Source organism: Ursus maritimus, unplaced genomic scaffold, assembly GCF_017311325.1.
Source record: "Ursus maritimus isolate PB19 unplaced genomic scaffold, ASM1731132v1 scaffold_3, whole genome shotgun sequence".
In the NCBI taxonomy this organism is placed as follows: Eukaryota; Metazoa; Chordata; class Mammalia; order Carnivora; family Ursidae; genus Ursus; species Ursus maritimus.
In genome coordinates this window covers 1115235-1136350 of record NW_024425563.1, presented here as the reverse complement: position 1 = coordinate 1136350, position 21116 = coordinate 1115235, and the positions used below count along the sequence as shown (strand labels likewise).

General features: G+C 55.8%; 1 protein-coding gene across 1 annotated transcript in view; it reads right to left on the bottom strand.

The window, feature by feature from the left end:
- PTPRN2 (protein tyrosine phosphatase receptor type N2) overlaps window positions 1-21116 on the bottom strand; it is a 796662-nt gene that overhangs the window by 264293 nt on the left and 511253 nt on the right. Inside the window, exon 11 of the mRNA XM_040644526.1 lies at window positions 17104-17168. Within this exon, the coding sequence (XP_040500460.1) occupies window positions 17104-17168 (65 nt within the window). The remainder of the gene's footprint in view (window positions 1-17103; window positions 17169-21116) is intronic.

Here is a 21116-nt window from a genome sequence, read left to right as displayed (position 1 = left end):
GCCTCCTGGTCCTGTTCCTTCCATAGCCTCACCCTGACGAGCCAGGCTGCGTGGACGAGTGCCCATGTGAGCTCTGGAGATAGTCCTGCGGGAAATCCCTCGTGCTGAGCCCTCTCTGCTGGGGCTTCTGAGGCCACTGCGTGGGGCCCATGCCATGGGCAGAATCAGTGCTGGAAACCCACTCTCAGCACCAAGGACACGGAATTCACATGTCGTGGTCCCGGGACAGACCGTCACCACATGTTGCTTAGTGAGTGTGCCTGAAAACTAACACTTTTTTGCTGTGGCCAATTACCCCTGTTCTTGAAAAAAACAGAATTGGTATTAGCTACACAGCAGATAATCGAGTTGTTTAACTTAAATACTTATTTAAATTCCCCTTCGCTAGACCACAGCCGCTGGAGATTCCACTCCACATGCGGCTACGAGGCCCCGGTCCTCCCATCCCTCATCCTCCTGCTGCTCCCCGTGCCTGGTCCTCGCCTCTTCCTCAGGACAAGCTGCCCCTTCAGCCCTGCGCTGGCGGGAGCGGGGCTGCGGGTGGGCAGAGAAAGTGCCCACAGAGACACGGACATGTCTGGGCGTGTCTGCAGCCCGCGTTAGCAGGTTTTCACTGCCGGGAGAAGGTAGCCCAGGACGTCACAAGGAGCTGGGGGTGGGCAGCAGCCACAATCCTGACCCCATGAGGACATTTGCACTCACACAGCAGTGGAAACATAACCAACAAGGACGGCTTGAGACACAATAGGAATTCCTCTCCGACCCCGACACTGAAAACCGCCATTCGCCGTCTGCGGAGAAGCAGGAGACATCTCCAGCGACGGGTGGCTACGGGAAAGGCAACTTTAGGAGGCTGTGAGGCAACGCGACGGGGCCGAGGGGTGTGGGTGAAACGTCCCTTCCGGGGTGTCCGCGTGTTACCCCTGCAAGACATCAGCAGGTGAACCAAGAGTCTGAACAGAACAAAGAGGAGGAGGGAGGCTGAATTTGCTCTCTGCTTGACCTGGGATATGCATCTTCCCCTGCCCTTGGTCGTCCTGCTCCTGGGTCTTGGGCCTTTGGCCTCAGGGTGGGGTTTTGGGTTCCCTGGGCCTGCAGCTTTCAGATGGCAGTGGTGGGACCTCCTGGCACCCGCAGGTGGTGGGCCAACTCGTAATACACTTCCCTCTGTCTCTACAAACACACACCTGTTGGTCCTGCTTCTCTCAGAACTTCCGTGACTAACACGGGACCGCAGATCCGAGCGCAGCCCTCGGCAGCTGGAGATAGGGGTGCAGCTCACGTGCAGTGGAGACCGGGGTCAGGCCAGCGTGAGGAGAGGCTGTGGTGGAGCTCATGGGGTGCTCCGTGGTACCGGCTCCGCTGCTCCCCACTCTCCGGGGCCTTGGGCGGAGGGGTGTCCGGCACAGGACTCAAGGGGCGTTGTCTACACAGCACGCGTGGAGCCTCCTCCAGGGACCTCAGAGGACAACAGTGGCTGGCAGAGACGTACACCGAACCTGACTTCTAGGAGGAATGTTTGCTCCTAATGGAAAAGCCTCATTAATTCCCTCTCCATGTAGGAAGTGATGTGGACAAACCCCAGGTGGAGCCTGGAGACCCGAGTGTGTTCCTTCTCTTCCCGCCCATGCTTGCCGAGGAATGAAACGTCTGCGGACCCAGCAGCGTTTCATGGGGCAGGAGAAGGTAGAGCGGGAGGGAAACAGGTCACAGCTCTTGTAAGGCTTAGACCTCGATGTGAGGGACCCACACAGCACCGAGCGACATGCACGAAGGAAGGGTTTTCTGAGGCCTTCCTGCCCCAGCTCAGAGGGAGCTGTGCAAGGAGATTTCTATCCAGAAAACGCTGTCCCGAGAAGCCACGTTTTCTATGTGTTTCTCCAAAATAACCGGACCATCTCACAGTCAGCTCCACTGGAGTGAGGGGGTAAAAGTGACGCAACTAATGCATCATCGAGCTTACATCGGAAACCAGGGATGTACTGTATGGTGACTAACGTAATATAATAAAAAACATTAAAATAAAAAAAAGTGAATGGAAAATATACACCAGGATCATCATTTTAAAATATACATTAATACAAATATTCCACTAACATAATTACAGCAATCTAGGAAAATCCTGTTTCTGTAAGTAGGGCACATTTTGATATACGATGAAGCCACGTGGTTTGGTATCCCGTCGCTGGCGTGCTGAAGGGCTCCATTCGGTCCTTCGCTAAGGATGAGACAGCATATCTTGTTCTTGCTCTCTAGGAATTAATGTGTGAGCTCGAAAAGGTTCTGCTCCATGTGGGGGCCTGTGGCCTCAGGGAGATCCCTGAACGCTGGGGGGTTTCCTAGTGGCCCGCAACACTCAGACGTGGTAAAGACAGGGCACTTGATGGGGCCCGCAATGGGATCCCTTGATGGGCTCAGCCTGCACTACGTTTACTAATGAAGGCCTGTTTAATTCAATGTTTTCAAATGCTTGTTGATGTGTAGGGGAAAGTGGAGCCTTCAAGAAAATATCAGGAACACACGCACACTCATGCACACGCGCGTGCACACACACACGCACACACACAGCAACATCCTGCAGCTACTATCTTTCCTTTTTAAAATCATACATATTTCATTAAGCTTCATGCAGAGTGTCTTCTGATTTATGGTAATTGTCAACAAAAGCAAAAACACAGATGATTTTAACCCTGCAGTAGCTAGGAGTTAACTGGCATGAAATTATGTTGTGTTTTTCTTAAAAAGGAGAGGGAGGGTCCAAAACACTCCATCTCGTTATATGCCCAGGACGCGGAGTTAAGCGAGATGCTGGCGTCCATCACCAGCGGCGGCCCGCACAGCGGATCAGAGCAGCACCTGACCCCACGGATGCCCCACCCCGTGATCCCCGCGTGCTCAGGGCCTGGAGGACTCCAGTGACACTCATTTCCATATCAAACCCAATTTAGATGAAACGTCTTGGTTAAAAAAAAAAAAAAAAGCCAGCGCATCAATAGCCCCTTGATTAGATTTTCATCTCCTGAGCAGACAAATATGAATATTTATTACCATGAATGCAGACTTTCCTCTTTCCATGGCTCTGATCTTGAATATTATCCACTGCTAATTTTTATGAAAATTTGGGCAACATAATGTTTTCACATAAACTGACAGTTCTTGAGATAATCCCGTTATTGTCTGGTTGAAAATGACAGCTTCCGCTTATTCATGTGTTAACGAGGGATTAAATATTGTTTTTCATCCCAATAATCTAAGATGGACTGGAAATTAAAAATTGAACATTGTATATTAGCAGGGCTTTGAGGCCCAGAATTTGTTTGCATTCACTTAGAGAAGATCTGTAAATTAGCAGTTTCACAATCAGGCCCTTTTATGTTACTGCCGAAGGCAGCTTCATAAAACATCACTGACATTTCTAAAATAAATTCATTACTCTACCTGCTGCACACCAAAATGAAAAGGCTTCCACCAGTAAATAAGCCACAAAGAAACAGACAACCCTTTCCCAAAGAAATAAAATTGCAGCACAATTTACATTGTTTCCATGTCAAGAATTTTCTCAGCCCCCCTTCCCACTAGAGGGGTGTGTCTACACCTCGCGCCGGCGCCAGTGTTGCTGGAGGAAGGACTCCCGGTGGGTTAGTCACACACGGCCAAGCCACCCTGCTGTGAAGGAGGCTGGGTCTTCCAACCTCAATACCACCACTGGTGAGACCTAATTTATTTGGACCATGTGGTAATTTTTACTTAATTGCTATGGCTGGACGTCAGATCAAACCACGGATTTGATGGGTTTGTGCACAAAACTTGCCCATTATGTTTCTAAAAATGCACACTGTTATTTATTTTTTATCTCCTTTCTTGGCTTGGTAGAATGTTTCATTCTTCTATTAATTGTTCAACATGGTCTAGGAACATAGCACATATATATTTCTTAGACATCAGCTTGTCTAAACACTACCTTTTGGAACTAATATGCAAAAGAAACCCAAAGTTTAATCAGACGCTAACAAGACAGATTTGACCATGGGTCAGTGTTATGGGCTGAGTTGTTGCCCCCATCCATATGTTGACCCCTTACTCCCAGGACCTCAGAATGTGACTGTGTTTGGATATGGGGCCATTACAGAGATGACTAAGTCGGAATGAGGTCCGAGGGTGGGCACTGATCCAATCCGACTGGCGTCCTTGTGAGCAGAGACCAGGACAGACACACTCAGAGGAGGACAGGTGAGGACGCAGGGAGGAACAGCTATCCACCTGGCGAAGGAGAGAGGCCTCGAGCAAACCAACCCTGACCACGCCTGGATCTCAGACTCCGGCCTCCCGGGTGTGACACACTGAACGTCCGTTGTGTGAGACACACTGAATGTCCGTTGTGTGAGGCACCCCAAGCGTGGTGTTGCTCAGGCTGCTGCAGAAACTAACAGAGTCGGCCTGGAAGCAACGCCTCCGGTTTCTGTCAGACTTTCGAGGTCCGTCCCGTGATTGCAGGGTGCGGCACGATCACGTGGCAGAGGAAAGACGTTCGTATTTTTAGTGTAGCATTACGTCCAAGTGCTTGTCAAAGGAGGAAAGTTACTTCCTAAGAATTATCTTTTTGTTTTCTGCTCTCATTAAGAACAACAGAGCTGTAATTCCATAAAAAGGGTTGTGCACACAGAAGCCTAATTAGCCTGTTAGCCAGGTGTTTTGTTGCAGAGGAATAAAAGGTGAAGTTCTGCACATGCAAACTGATGCAGACTTGCCAGTGTCCTGTGCCCAGGGCCCTCCACATCCCCCTCCTTCTGAGCAGCTTGGTGCCTACTGCCCAAGACAACGGGGGTCTGTGTGCACCTGCTGTCCTGAGGGTTCCCTAGCACACAGTTAGAACGCACGTTATGCCGCTCACGTTATGCACTGGGACCGGGGCCCATGCCCAGCATCCGGGGAGCTAAGGGGTCCACCAGCAGGACACACCCCTCCCTCCACCACCCCCAGTTACTGGCTCACAGTTAGTGCACAGCAGGCTCCATGTGGTGCCTCCACAGAGGGGTTCTGGGGTGGTGGGGAAGAAGAATGTCTGCTTGGCAACAGGGACACACCTGTAGGACACCGAAGCCAAAGTTCTACATGTCAACCCTCACCCACACTCCCAGGATTTACCCATTGGCTTGCTTCAGTCCCTAGTAGGGGTACATGCTCAGAATTTGGAAAATTAGGGTTTTGCAGTTGTAGCTCATGGACTTTGCAGGTGAAAGTGTTATATATGCACTTAACCTACCTTCCAGTTAAAATTATTTCATATCCTAGAGTACGGCAGGTGTGCACGTGCCTTAGGGGTAAAACGAAGGAGATTTTAACTTTTAAGAATCTTAATATGACAATACAATAAGAAGTAGCTAGTCTAATAAAAATAACATTAGGTTTACTGTTTGTGCTGACCTGAAAATACGGAATTCTCAGAGGGGCCTGAAAGGGAGACGTGTCCATGTATTTTTCCCTCTGTGAAGTTTGCAGGACAGGTGTGAACCACAAGGACCCCACCCCCAGATCCGGATACTGGTTCTCCTCATTTATCTTTCAGCACCGGCAGACAGGGGTGGGTCTGGGGTGTGTGTGTGTGTGCTCTAGGGGGTCAAACTAGATTATGAACAGAGAAACAGATCTGGCCAGAGAGCTAACTCTGTTCATACAATCAGATGAGCAAACTACTGTATCCCCTCCCCCAAAGGAGAACAATTCAGTTGTAGGTCAATCAATAATCAATACTGGGGCCTCAAGTCCAGAGGGTGGAGGACACCTGTGATTTTTGGGTACTGTGGATCGAATTTGTGTCCCCCAAAAAGGTAGCTGCAATTTCCAACCCTCACTACCTGTACATGAAGCCTTATTTAGAAATCAGGTCTTTGAAGACACGATCAAGTTAAGATGAGGTCCTGCTGGGTGGGGTGGGCCTCAGTCCGCCATGATAGGCATCCTCGTAAGAAGAGACACACAGAGGAGAAGGGAGCTCAGAGGCAAGGCTGGAGAGATGGGTCCCTGAGCCAAGGGGCTCCAAGGATGGCCAGCAATCCCAGGAGCTGGGAGAGGCAGAAAGGACCCTCCCCTGGAGACTTCAGACGGAGCGCAGCCCCGCCCGCACCTGCATTGTGGACTTCTGGCCTCCAGATCGGGGAGAGAGCAATTCCTCTGTCTTAATAAGTCCCCAGTGTGTGGCACTCTGTTACAGGGGCCAGGACCCTGACACCAAGGTCAGTGGCAATCATAATCCAGGCAAGAGACCAGTGGGCAGCAGGACCTGTGTGCCAGCTATGGGACCTGTGCAGGACAAGGGCACGCTGGAAGTCCAGTCCTGCAGACTGAGGGGGTGCCCCCTCTGGGGTACGTGGGGTGCCAGGCTTATTAATGAGGTCCCATCTTTGGGATGCTGAGACTTCACAGGACCGTGTAGCCCCCGTGACGGATTTCAGGGCCTGGAGTGGAACTGTGGAGGCTGGTGTGGACAGCTGCCATGCTAGGCCCAGGAGCCCAGGGAAAGGGAGGGAGGGGTTCATCCTGCCGTCCCAGAGGACCTGTCAGCTCCCCCATCCAGCAGTGGCCACATCGCCCACCTGCAAGTCACGGTCATTAGATGCGGGTTCACGCATTTACAGCTGGGGGCACGCACGCTGCGACGTAGGCCCTGCTTCAAGGGAACGGCAGCAGGATGGACCCCCTCTCTTACTGCCGGAGAGACGTGCACACACGCTGACACACAGAAATCTCCAGGTCACATGTACCCCTGCCGAACTTGACAACTGCAGCATCGACAGCCCGTCTGTTTTGACATTAGTGTTTTAAATTTAGCATTTGATTATATTTTGTGTTATATTGATTACTAATTATTTCATATGGATGAAAAGAGGCTTTAAAAAAAAAAAGAAAGAAACAACCCATGGATTAAGCTCAGAGGAGGTATTCAAATCAGTTGTCACGGAGAGGACTCCGGGACGCGCAGGACAGGAAGTGCGGTGTTACAGAGGGCCCCCTGCAATTTCAGGGGCAACGGACGAAGTGCACACAGTACAATTATGGAGTCAGATATTCTCCACGGAGGTTCCAAGGCCCGGGAACGGCGGTCTGAATGACCCATGGAGAGGGGAGCGGCAGGGGCATCCACCCTGCAGCCAAGGTTCACGGTTCGATTTGCTTCAACGTGTATTTATTGAGTTTCTGCCGTATGTCAGGCCTCGTGCCGGGTGCTGGGGACGCTGGGCATGATTAAGACACTCGTGGATTTTACTCCGCAGTGCACGGTTACAGGGGGACAGACACGAAATCACATCACTCTGCTCGGCTCTGACGGATGCCGTGGGGAGAGACGGGCAGGTGGGGACGGGCGTGCTTCATTCCCAGGCTGCCGAGGGACCGTGTGCCCCCTCAGCCTCGGGACGGGGAGCGTCTGCCGGCCCCTGAACAGTGCCTCCACCCAACTTCGGGACCCCTGACCGGGAAGCAGCTTTCTAGAACCCAAGCTCTTGAGCGGAGTGGGGAGGGGAGATGACCAGTTGTCGTGGGCTGACTTGTGTCTCCCCCAAATGATATGCTGGAGTCCTAACGCCCAGCACGTGAGGGAGGAACCTTATCTGGAGACAGGGTTGTTCTAGAGGTCCTCATCCAATATGGGGGGAGTCCTCGTGACAGGGGACATCGGGACATGAACACAGACTGCAGGCAGAGTGGCAGGTGTGGGTGGAGCCCACGGTCCATCAGCCTCGGACGGAGCCTGGGGAGGACCCTCCCTGAGCACCGCAGGGGGACACCCCGCCAAAGCCGTTAGCAGGACTTTCAGCCCCAGAGCTGCGAGACTCGCACCCGGGGTCCGGGCCGCTGGTTTGCGGGGCTCTGTCACAGCCTCCCCAGCACACGGATGCACTGCCCTTCTTCCACTTTCTACCGAAACCGGGCAGGAGCAGGGGGCTCTCAGGTGGACACCGGTCTGTGGGGACCAGAAGCCAGCTGTGAAGGCCCCCCCCCTGCAAGGGGACCCAGGGCCTCCGGGATTCGGGCTGGTGCGGCGCCACTTACGGACTGAGACACGGGCTTGGGAGTGGGGCTGCCTGGACTGGGACCTGATGGCCACCTGGCCCGCGACCTCTCTCTGTCTCTGAGCTGCGTGTGGCTGGCGGCCCGGGCGGCTGTGCTGGGAGGAGCCGGACGAGGTTTGGGTTGGTGGGTGTTCCTTCTGGTCTTCTTTACTCTCTTTCAAGCAATTCCAATTCTTACCCTTTGAGCCTTAAAATGGGTTTCAAGAATATTACCTTCTGAGGGCTCTCAGGAGTATCTCTCTAGTTTAGTTTTTAAATGAAAAGTAACTTCTGGGACCACACTGACCGGTTCTATAGAGGAAGCTACAGGGACAGTCTTTATTAAGACAGACCCCCCACTTCTGACGGGGATGCAGTCCAATCCCAGCCTAGACAACAGCCCGTGAGGAGAACTGTGCCAGACACACTTTCACAAAAACACAGCTGATGGCGTAAGGAGAAGGTGGAGGGGTGCAGCTGGGGGAGATGCAGGGCTGCGAGGAGAGGGCGAGGGAGGGGTGCGGCTGGCGGAGGCGCAGGGCTGCCGCTGCCACAGGCAGATGCTACTTATTTCATTTTACGTGACTATTTACTCTGATATTGAATAAAAATTGAATCTGTCACTATGGCAACTGCCGCATCGCATGGCGCCTCTCCTGCCTTAAATCACAAAAAGTATTGGAAAGACATTCGTGGCCCATGCGACGTGGTACTTCATATAGCATTTCAGGAGAAAGAGACGTCGTTTCATAATAAACTCGTATTTGTCGATATGTCAAGGGCCATTAATTATATCGAACACACTTCTGTGTGATTTTCTTCACTTTTAAGAAAGAAGAACACAGTATGAGGAACGGCAGTGTGGGGGAGCCACGTAAATTCCAGTGGCCTGTCCAGTGAAACTCAGAACAGCTCATCTGGGGGCCGCTCTGCTGAGTACAGAGCAGATTTGGGCAGGCCCTGCCAATATTTTCATGCAATCTCATGCAGAGCTCCCATTTCAAGCACAAACTAAGAATGTCTACAAGGAAACAGGCTTTCCTCAGGACCAACGCACTTTTTGCATCTAGGAGGAAAAAAGTTCCATTTTCTCCAAGAAATGCAGATCAGAACAACCCAGGTGACCTGTGCACCCGAGGACAATGGTGGGGGGCCGAGATCTCTCCAGCACCACCCAGAGCCCCAGCAGACGTTCAGCCATGGCTTCTGGCTCACCGACGGGATTGGACAGGGATGCCACACATTCCCTGGGACCGCGTTGGCGTGTATGGGTGTGTGTGTGTTTCTGGAGAGAGGTTCCAAGGTTAGCCCTGGGCTTTCAGAGGGCCCATGATGGTCGGTGTCTCCATGCCAGCCTGAGGGCTGGTGGAGGGGAGGCTCGGGGGGAGCCATGGGAGGCCACGCCAGCTGAGGAATATCATGGACATTCGAAAACACAAGACCAGCATTTCAAACTCAACTCACGGTGTCTACCCGAGAGACCCCGTCCACACTGACAGCCCCATCTTCTCCCACCCAGCCTCCTTGAGGGAAACCTCAAATGCTACCGTCCTTTCTCGCACAGATGGGAGTACGGTGCTCCCGCCCTTCTGACCCGTCCTCAGAGCCCACCGCCTCCACGTCACGCTCCCCGGCCTCTGGTTGGAGCCTGCTCTCCGCCCTCCCAGCCTCCTCCACGCACATACACCCAGGGCTCTCCCCCATGGACTTCCAAGTACGTGCCTCGATCCAAACAGCCCGGATAGTTTCAATGACTCACGACGCCCTTCCTGTGCGTGACCCAGTGCCACGGAAGATGTCTGCAAACGTGCCGACTTGAGCCATTTTCAGCATTCTCTACAGCAGTCTGTGGGGTCGACAGGTCAGGAGCCCCGGGGCGTCCACTCACGGCGGTGCTTCCTCTTGTCTCCTCATGCGTTCGTAAGTGCGAACATGGACTCCTTCACTTTGGTCACATGTCTTTTCTTAATTAAAATTGTAAAAAGTGGCATCAAAGGTAAAATGACCAAAGAGCGCACACACCGAGCCACACGCACCTCCGTCCTGCACGATGAAGGCACGGGCGCTGGGGGCGCGAGAGTGAGTGTGGACACGGCCTCCCGGTGCTGCCCCTCCGACCCCTGTGACCCCATGACGATCTCCAAGTGAACCAGCATCATACTGAAGGAACTCCTGGATAAGGAGAGGACCGCATGGGATCCCGCCAGCCCCTCCTGACAACGGACCGACACGCGTGCATGTGCTCTGTGCAGCAAGCGGCTGTCGTGGCTGTGGTGACGGCAGAGTCCTGAGAACGGTTTTTAAGAAATCATCAAATTCTGTTTGAGTATTCCGATGTGATTAGTTACCTTCCTATGGTTTTATATTTCATTTGTTGAGTTTTTGCAAAGGTCCTCAGAGATAAAGCCCTGGGACCACGACTGCCCAGCGGAGGGTACGCTGTCCGAGCTGTAGGCGCCTGCGTGTAGACATCACGTGCTTTCTACAGGGTGAGTGTATGAGCCTTAGCACATTTGTGCTTTACCACCAAAGCCAGACGACCGCCCCCAAGCAGCCCGTCACCACTTCTGATGGCGCTCCAGGACCGGTCAGAGCGCCGCCCGTGACCTCCTGACTCAGCACGGGGCTGACGGTGGCTGAACGGCCTTCTGCGGTGCCCTGCGTTCACGGGGTTCACAGCCATCCGCCGGCCAAGTCATGGCCGCGCTCCCACATGCCAGAGCCTCGTCAGCTCTCCCGTGAGCCTGTACCAGGCATGAGGAAGGCAGGTGCCCGCGCCATCGTCGACATGACGGCTTCCCTCCACCCGACTGTTTGTGGAGCTCTTCCCCCACCCCTGACTTGGGGAGGTTCACCCTGGCGGTCTCGTCACACTGTGGGCAAAGGTCCCTCCACGTCAAGCCATCTAGGTCCAACCGGAGCATGTGCCTCCCAGAGGCCCCCGGGACGACCGGACGTGCTCTCTGTCAACAGAGGCGCAGTGAGGCCTCACACGTCCGTCATCCCGCACGGTACCAACTGTCACGCCGAGAACGCCCACAAACTCCAGGAGTGGGAGCATGACTGTCGATCCATAGACTTTTAAGGAACTTTTGGGATCAATCTAGTCTTGGCCATGGAATCCTTCCTTTGAACAAAATCATGCCCAGGAGCCCAAGAAGTGACGTAAGCAAGGGAAGCACAGAGAGCGGGGTCCACCCCTCACCACCCTTCCTCAAGCAAGATGCTCACACACCAGGTCCCTTGGGAGACGTACATGAAAACCACACCCGGGGTGTCTGGGTGGTGCCGTCGGTTCAGCGTCTGACTCGGTTTCGGCTCAGGCCGTGCTCTCAGGGTCGTGAAGGGAGCCCTGCTCCCCGCTCGGGCTCCCCACTCGGAGCACAGTCTGCTTGAGATTCTCGCTCTGTCTGTTCCTCCCCACCCCACCCCCGCTCCTTCTCTCTCTCAAAATAACATAAAATAAAATAATTAAAAAAAAAAAGAAAACCATGCCTAACATCACACTGTGCTGAGGATGGGGTTCAGGACACGGTTCCCCCAAATATGGTGCCTGGACATAGAAATATTTCAAGGTAAAGGAGTTAGAGACCATGCCTGAGCAGGAAGGTCTCGCTGACGACCCCTTCTTCCTGAGGCAGGTCACAAGACCCTCATGAGACAGGTGCCCTCCCTGGACCCGGAGGAAGGGAGAGCCCATATCTCCCAGACAGAGCAACGCAGAGCAGAATCCCTCAGTCTCCCCACGTACTGCCCTACCTACACGCTCCTTAACCTACCGTGTTCCCCACCACTGTCCACCCTGCATCAAATCCAGCATAAAATACTGGGGTCTGTTTCTTTGGGTCTTCATTTTCTTATGTTCCCATGACATGTGCACCTTGTACTGAATATATCTGTGTGCTTTTGTCCTGCTCGTCTGTCTTTGTCAGTTTGACTGTCAGACCCAGCCAGGGACTGTAGGAGGGTTGAGGAAAACTTTCTCCTCCCTAAATGAGATGGAAAGATTTCCTTTTTTGGGATCCGAACAGATAGCCATCCCTCTTCTCCATGAATCTGCCAGGTGACAGGGGGCTCATGGCCGCCCAGGGCAGCTGCTCTGTGGCTGAGCCGCGGCACTCGGTCTGAACCATGACCGCTGTGTGGCGAAGTGTGTGGCCTCCTATGTCCCCTCGCTGGGTTTCTAAGCCTCGGGAGCAAGGCAGAGGCTCGCAGGCCTGCTATTCTCCCGCCGGGTGGGGTAATCTTGCAGCTGTATGTTCGTCAAGCCATCAAGAGATCAGAGAGTAATTCCTCATTTCAGACGTACTTGTGGGAGCTTGACTCTGGGTCTGTCCTCCTGGTGACAATCATCTACGTTATTTTCCTGCTAAATATTTGAGTTTTTCTTTTAATATTATAATTCTCCTTTGGAAGAAATAGGACTTCATTAATTTGAAGAAAATGCAGACACTTTCAAGATGTCAGAAGATCCTGAGATACGTCACAATACCCCCAATCTATGAGGAACGCGTGCGTGTAAGCTGCTCACTCCCCTTACACTTTGGAGATACTGCCATTTGGCTTAAAGGGCTTTGATGTGCTGTCTGTCCCCACGTGCGTGAGTCACAAGTGCCAGGGAGTGAGACCGCTGGGCTTCCAGCAATCAGCCTCCACGGCGCACGCCAGAGTCAGGAAGTGGCGGACATGCTCGTATCAAACACATTTCAAAAAAACCAGAATCATCAGAATCAGGCTGAATACTGCATGAGGCAGTTAACATCAGAGAAACAGACATCGTTAGCTTTTTAAAATTACCTCCACTTGCCCCCTTTGTTCCCATTTTCACTTTCCAAAACCAGTTCCCAGTCTACGAGCACCCCTGCCTCCATCAAGGGCGGCTTCTGAACGTGGATGGGTTTGGCAGAAGTCTAGGGGGAAGCGGGGATCCTGGGCTGGAGAACCCACTGGAACAACCTCAGTCAACTTCAAAGTGCGGGAACACCGCCATGCTGGTCTCTGAATCCCTGGCACAGCAAAGAAGCCTCAGGGCTGCCAACAGAGGGGCTCCCCAGGGACGCAGCGGGTGAGCTCTCAAGGTCAGGTTCCAATCGGGGACCCGAGGGCAACAGATCAGGTGGGTGGAAAGGAAGGAGCCAGTGCTGTGGTGGTGGACTCGCTGGCCCTCCCCACCCCGACCCGGGACCCACAGCCCCGCCCCCACCGACCGAGTCACCAGCAGCCTGCCTGCCGAGGCCGACCCCCATCCGTGTGTGAGAAGGACGGACACCCAGAACGAGCAGAGGGCGATTCCTCCAAGTTTGAACGGTCATCTTCACAAACAGTCCAAGTGCAACTCAGATTTCCGTGAGTTGGCTCAATCCAGTGCGTAGACAGCATGACACGACCCACAGCAACGTCATTTCTGTTTCTAAGACAGGGAGGCTTGGGGACAGAGTTGCACTGGCAGGGGAATCAAGCGTCCTGCTTTGCCCACTTTGTGCAGACCCCCAAGTGCAGAAATGCAGGGGCGAGTGGGGCACAGTGAGCGTGTCAGTCTGGAGATCAAATTTGGGGTCACCATCCTCGAATAAGAACAAAGCCAAGGCCTGGACCGATCCCTTGGGAGGCAGGACAGGGAAGAATGACAAGACGGTGCCCGGGACAGTCAGAGACCCGGGGGTCAGAGCAAGGCCCTCCACAGGGCCAGGGCTCCAAAAAGCAGGCTGGACAGCAAAGAGGACAAGGAACCTCAGCAGAGAAAGGGGCGGCTGGCTGTGGCCACCACGAGTCAGACGGCGCTGATGATGGCTTCGTCAAGTCCTGACGGGCCTGACGGGAGCAAGGGGGTGAGGTGCCGGGTGGGGGAAACAGGCACCAATGGCGAAGGGTTTTGCTGTGAAGGGATCTGGGGTCAGAGGGGCTATCTGGTGCCCAGGGGTTTGTATTCAACAGCGTGGGAAATCCTCCAGCATATCTGTAGCTGACGTAACGAGCCAGAGAAGGAGGCCCTGGTACAACCACAGAAGCAGGAAGGCAGAGCAGGTGCCTTCACGCCTGCAGAGGAAGGAGACCCACACCCTCGTTCCAGCTGGCGGTTCAGACGCAGGAGGGTGCAGGGCTCTGCCCACGCAGCACACGTCAGGACCACAGACCGAGGGTGTGTGCTGCACACACGGGGGGGGGGGGCTGTGGAAGGAGGAAGGAGAACTTTAAAGTGAGTGTTCTGGACGAGTACGGGCAAGTGAGCATGGACGGACGTGACCGTCTGCGTCTGCGGTCTACGGTCGTGAGTTTGTGGTCCGTTGGCAAGGAGGGGGTAGGAAAGCCAGGGAGACACGCAGAAATGGGGGGGCGTGGAAGAAGACGCACATTTGCGCTAAAGCACCAACGTTCCTGACAACACCCAGCCCTGCTCCGTATCTGCAGACGGACGGGGGAGTGAACGAGAGGTAGTGATTCCGCTGCAGGTCAACGACCTGAGGGTGAGTGCATTCGTAGGTCAAGAGGCACGGGCTCAGAACCCCAGCGTACGAGGGCAGGAGCTGGGACGCAGGGGAGGAAGCCCGAGGGGACGGCGGCATGAGGCTCTCTAGACCGTGGCGTGAAGTTTGTCACGCGGAACGGACAGAGATGGTTTGCCCGCCTGAGACAAAACCCGGTGGGGGTGATGGGAGGCTGTCTTGAGAGGAGACGGGGAGTCTGATCCCTCAGTGGACCCCAGCTTCCAGGGAAAGGGGAGCTCCACGAGGTGGGAGGTTGGTCTATCCCGTTCACTGCCAAGACCGGTCCTTAAACTGCCCGGCACACAGTAGGCACTCAGCGCGTATCTTTAGGACAAATGAACGGTGCGCTAACCTGAGCAGGGTAGGCGTCTCTCGCTGTATACACGTAGAAACCCTAAAGAAAATACATCCACCGAAAACCACACACAACTGAGACCCGAGATTCCAAAACAAATGCAGAAATGAAGACGTGACGTGAGGGGGAAGTCTGCGCCGCACACAGGCCCCGGGTGTCGGGGGCTCGGGCAGGGGCTTCTGTGTGCACACGCAGACCCCGTGCACCACCAAGGGGGGGGCCCAGAGCCCGGGAGGGCGGCTCGTCGGAGAGCAGACACGGGGATGGTGCCACGGCCGGCTGTGAGGGGCCGCAAGCCAGGCCCGCGCCTCCGTCAATCTTCCCGGTGACCCGGCGAGGTGGAGACGGCGAGCACCTCGTGTGACAACAAGGACATGGAGTCCTGTGCGGAGGATGGAGACTGGGGGAGGCGATGCTCGGGAAGAAGATCTGAAGCTGCCAGCGAGCGCGGACAGGAGGGCGAGGCCCCGGGCCTCTCACAGACGGGCAGGTCATGGAGGGCAGAGCCGTGGCACGGGCACGCAGGCCAGGTGGAGGCAGGGACCGCAGGAGCAGGGTTTGGCCCAGATGCTGGGGAGGAGCGAGGACACGAGGTCGCGGCTCCCAGACCCCCGTTCCGAGTAGCTCCTCCTCGAGAGGCCACAGCTCGCGTGTCACTGATGACGGTGTTTGAGGCTGCGCTGTCCGGCAGCCAGCATGGTGGGCTCCGGGGAAAGCCGTGCTCGACAGCAGCCAGCCCGTGGGCTCAGCCCTCGCGTGTCCCCTCTCTTTCCCGAAACCTCAGGAGGCCATGTTTCCTCGGGAAAAGGAGCTCTGGGGTCTCCAGGGGCCGGCCCCAGAGCAGAGCCTGCCCGGCCCGCACAGCACACCCTCCAGGGCAGCACAGCCAGCCTCCCCCGCGGCCCACGGACCGACCCTCATGCAGAGAGGACTCATGGCGCCAGAGCTTTCCTGGCCAGCAGCGGTGTGGACACTCTGCCCGGTCACCTCCCGTGGGAACGACGTGGCACCACAAGGGGTTCCTACCCGACGAGGATGCGATGGGAAAGGAAGGCAGGGGCTTCACGCCTTCACTGCCCCCCAGACGGGCAGCACATCCAGAACCTTCCATCACGACTCCAACCCTCCACCCCATCGGGGCCCTTCCTGCCACTGGCCACTGCGCCTCCCCAGGCCTCGGCCGTCTCCGGCCTCGCCCCTGCTCACAACCAAGACCACCACCCGCTGCAGTGGGGCAGAGAGTCTCCGTCCCGTCAAGTCTTTGCTGACGAGTTTCTGCCGCTCCCCCCGGCTCTCCGCCGTCACGTCCCTGGAACACGAGTGTAGGGCACAGGCTGTTTTCCCTGCAAGGCTATTCCTACCCGCCTCCCGCTTGGGAAGCACAGGAGCCCGTTTGTGAAGAACGACTAATTAAACACGTTCTTACTTCAAGAGCCAGGACTCATGGCTGCCGAATGGGAGATTCCCCAAGAAAGTGGCGGGTCTCGGAGCGGCTCTGTGGAGGACGTCTCTCGGGGAGCAAGGAGCACTTATAAATGAGCTGCCCCATGATAGTTAATTATCTGTAATCGCGAGTGCTGTGAAATCAAAAATCTCAGACACAATGGCACGGTTGGTCTCCGTCCACGCTGCCTTACAAGTGGCCACGTACCACTGCTGCAAGGAAGCACGTCCGTGTCCTGCCTACAATTCATTAAACTGCCCCAACACCGGGAATGCAGGCATCGGCCAGGGTTCCCCGAGGTGACTGCCATCAGCTTTAATTGCTGACGGAGTGTTTGGTCAAGTGCCTCTTTCTGACCAACACAGCCACGTGAGGGCACCACCGCTGCTTGACGCGGTCCCATCACAGAGCGTTCTCGCATGCATGGCGCCCTACCCCATTGCGTCCTCAGACCCCCCGAGGAGAGCAGAACTTCCTCGGCTGGCTCGAGCCCACACTGAGCAACTGCAAGACCTCTGAAGAAGGAGGCATGTGTTCTCTGAATTCCAGTGTTTTCCCGACGCATCAGGGAGATGCCGAGCCAGGACTTCAAAGGCAACCAACACCAACGCCACGTTAACCAGGCACCGTGGATGAGCGCCTTCGAGCCACAGGAGGCACCGACCGACCGGCCTTCCCTTACGTCAGCATGACGTCACTCGGCCCGTCCGTGGGCCTGTCCCCCGGCCGCCGACCACGCGCATCTCGGAGGGCAGCCCCTCCACTACTCACCGACCCGCTTCCAGCGTGAAGAATTTTCAGTCCAGACGCTTTTTCCAGTTTGTCCTTGTTGTCAACTGTGAGGAAAAGTGAAGAAGTACAGGGTCAGCGTGCACAGCTCACTCTTCTCAAGAAACCCTGAGCGTTCTCTACCGAAAAACATTGCATTAAGTCACTGCGCAGATGGCCTAAGTCAGCCGCCGACCTGCGAGCCAGCCTGGAGCTCGTACAGCCGAGCGTGAGGCCCTGCTCCCCACGGGGGCAGACGCACGGGCCAGCCTTCCCAGTGCCTTCAGGTTCATGCTCAAACGTCATCCCAGGGAGCTGAGAGACCTGTCGTGAAGACTGCGCGAGACGCCCAATGCAGACATTCTTGGCAGACGGCGGAGTCTTGTTTTCGAATGGTATCTGGTTATTCAGTGCGTTATCATTGGGAAATACGTTCTGTTAACTAGCGCCCTGAGCTCACAAGAAGGGCTCACTGGAAGGCAAGCCTGAGCGTGCGTCTGCATCCCAGCGGTGTGGGGGCTGTTCTCGTCCCTTACCCGCGCCCCCACAAGACACATTCCGTGACGGTTTAGCTCCAGTACAGGCCTCGTCCTCTTTTACAACAAGGAAGACTTGCAGACAATGAATCACCCTCCAAATCAGACCAAGAGAAATGAGCTCTGGAAACGATTAGCGGATGTAAATGAAAACTCAGTAATCCTAATGCCAACACCACAAACTGACCTGCCCCCACTTTGTGGAGAAGAAGTTGTGTCACAAAGCAATTGACCTTACTTTCAAATCTGTAGAAACAGTCTCTCGGATAAGCCCATGTCATTTTGGAAATGAAAACCAGGAAAAACGGAGTTTTGCCGCAGACCTCAAGAACGAGGGGTGCCTTGCCATTGTGGTTAATGCGGAACGAGAACAAGAAAACATCGATTACTTCCACCTCTTACGGTATCCGCCCCCGTTAATCTTGGGTGACGGAATTCTGTCCTGTGCAGGGATGTAAATGAGATGCCCTTGCAGCCCGCCTGCCCCACCTGGGGGCCTTTCGTGGTCTTGTAGAAAGTTTTTCGCTTTGAACAAATGCACATTATTTTTACATGCAGGTAATTATCCCCGCACGGAAAGAATGAGGCAAACACAGCTGTGTGTGGTTCAGAGCCTCACGCTGGGTGCGGGAGCAGGGGGAGGGCAGGGCGAGGCAGTGGCCCAAACGGAAACCCTGAATGGAGGAGGACAGTCTTCAAGAGAGAGGGTACAAAGCGATGATTTTAATGTTCTTCTGCGAACAAAGGAAACGCTTTGCTGAATCGCAAGCTACTTTTGGGGGAATAATAATGAGCTCTTAAATAGGCTGAGGAACAGGAGGCATATGAAAACCGAATTTAAAAGTACTCCATCAGTGGCCACCGCGCTGTGACAGACACCCGCGGCCCCGCCACAGCAATGTGGGGACGCAACCCCAGAGTCAGCAAACTGCTACACGGGGGCCGGCGGCCAAGGGTCTCCACCTGCCCTGTGGGGAGGAGGCTGCCGGGACCCTCCTTAAGGAAACTGTCCTGCTTATGTCCCAATGAAACATCCTGTACGAGGCAGGCGGCTGCTGGCGGGTCTGCAGGCCCGTGTCCACCACAAGAGCAGGAGGCTGAATGCTGGCCGTTCTCTGCCCGGACACCTGCTCGTTCACCGGTCTGCAGGTGAAGTTCGGACTGCAGAGCGGACAAGCCCTACCCTACGTCTCCGGTGGACACGCGCAGCCGTGCTGACCAGTCCCCAGGCCCAGGCGCTCTTCTGAGCCCCAGGCCTCGGGCAGGCCCTTCCCCACGCCAGAGATGCAGTGCCAACCTCGGTTCGCTGGAAGCAGTGTCACCTTCCAAGCACCAAGACCGCAAGTGCCGAGAGGCCTTCCCGGGGACCCCGCCCACGTCTGTGCACGTCTTCGAGCCGCGCGGTGCAGACTCACCACGCGTCCGCGAACTGTCGCTGTGGCGTCGCTGCCTCGTGGTTTTCCGGCGCTCCCACCACCCGCAGACAGGGATGTAGACGCGCGAGTGTGCAGGGAACAGTACGACGTGGTGAACTGGCGGGTACCGGGTCCTTTGTTTTCGACGTCACTTACACGTAAGTGTGTAAAATGTGATTTTTCACAACCAGCTCACACAATCTCCAGGAACGTGGCAACGAGCCCCAGTGGGCGGCGAACACCGGCTCCACCCCGCGGCGGGGAGCTCTGTTCGTGCCCAGGTTGGGGCCTGATGCGTCGTGATTCCTCGACTGCCTCACGCGCGGACACGGCACCGAGCCGCGTGCCCGCACACTGGCTGTCAGAGCCCGTCTGAGGAGTCCTACGCGTTCCCACTCTTCCCAGATGGTTTTCCACTGCACCTTCCGAACAGCTCCAGAAAGTCCTGGAAGGGACATCGGCTGCTTGGTGGGTTCTTTGCGAAACGCTGTGTCACCAACACGGACAGAAAACCACGGGCAGCATGTTGGAAAGCGGATCAGCGAAAGCCCGACTGTGGCTGGGCTCAAACGTGTGTCCGCCGTCTGCACGAGCCGACCTGGCCAATGGCTCTGCGATGACCCCGCGGTACGCACAAAGTGACCCCGGTGATTAGAAAGCGTCACGTTACCGTGTACTCGCGGTCCTTGCTACGTCGTAACAAAGCAATGCCCTCTGAGACTCGGTGAAGCGCCGGCCCCGTGACGCCCGCAGGCCGCAGGGCAGCAGCACCTGCTTCTCGGGCTCCGGGCGGTGTGCTCGCGCTCATGCGCGGTGATGGCTCAGGCTCAGCGCAAAGGAGACTCCACCCGCCAGAGCCTCTCAAAGCTGCCTGACCTTTTAAAGTGGAGTTCACTCAGTCCACACCCGTCAGCAGCTGAGACGGACAACCTGAGGCGCGCAGATGACGCTGTGTGCAGTAAAGGTTTTCCGAAGGGTGCAGGGGCCGCCGCGCCCCCCGGACGGAGCAAACCGAAGCGTACGTTAAAACCCAAATAACCGAGTCTGTAATCAAAACCGTAGTAAGACTGCTGCCGGCCAGGTGCACGCCAACCTTGTTAAGCCTTAACACCAGCTGGGTTTAGATCATGTGGTCTCCATTTCAGAAATGGGGAAGCCAAGGAAGCCCAGTGGGTGGCGCCGCCCAGAGCCACGGGCAGGTCTGACTCAGGCGGTGTGGACCCACGCACTGGGGGCTGCAGGGCTGGGGGAGGGGATGGCAGGGTGGGTGTCTGGTGAGGACCCCCTTCCCGGCTTGCAGACCACTGCCTCTCACAGGGTCGGCTCGCACGTGCTGGAGGGGCTCACTCCCCCAGCTCTTACACGGACCCCAACCCTGCTGGATTAGGACCCCACCCTTGTGACCTCAGTTGACCCTTACTCTCCCCGTATGTCCAAACACGGTCAGACTGGGATAGAGATTCAACATGTGCCTTTGGGGGTGGCGCCCGGCCCCCAGGTCAAGGCCAGTCACTAGTTGTGCCCAGTGCCACCTGCAGACTGACCCACCCAGACTCCACAGCCTGCCCGTGGGCTGGTGGGGAGGCAGAGGAGAGAACAGGGGTCTCCCGGAGCCCCAGGAGACAAGCAGGCCAGCTCCCATCACGACTCCCCTCGAGCCCCTGGACAGCCCTATGCCAGGCACTGGGTGGTCACCATGACCCCCTCTCTGTGTTCCGTGGCCACAGCTGCCACTGAGGGCCCACCATCCCGTGACGGCCCCCCAGCCTGACTCCTCTGGCTGAGCGGGGCTTCTGCATGCTGGGCGCCTGTGGCTGGCATTGTTGGTTCCGTGGGACACTCGTCTCCACCCTGAGAAAGACAGAGGTCACACAGAGCTGCACGCACTGGACAGCATGCCGCTTCCTGTCCAACGACATTTCCCTAGTCCGGGCTTCGAGGTCCTACGTAGCCTGTTCTCAAGAAAGCTTCTCTCCAGGGCAGAGACTGGAGCACACACTGGTTCCGGAGCACCTACTGACCCCTCTTCCAGGTGGCTACCCGCCACGCCTCCACCTCAGCTGAA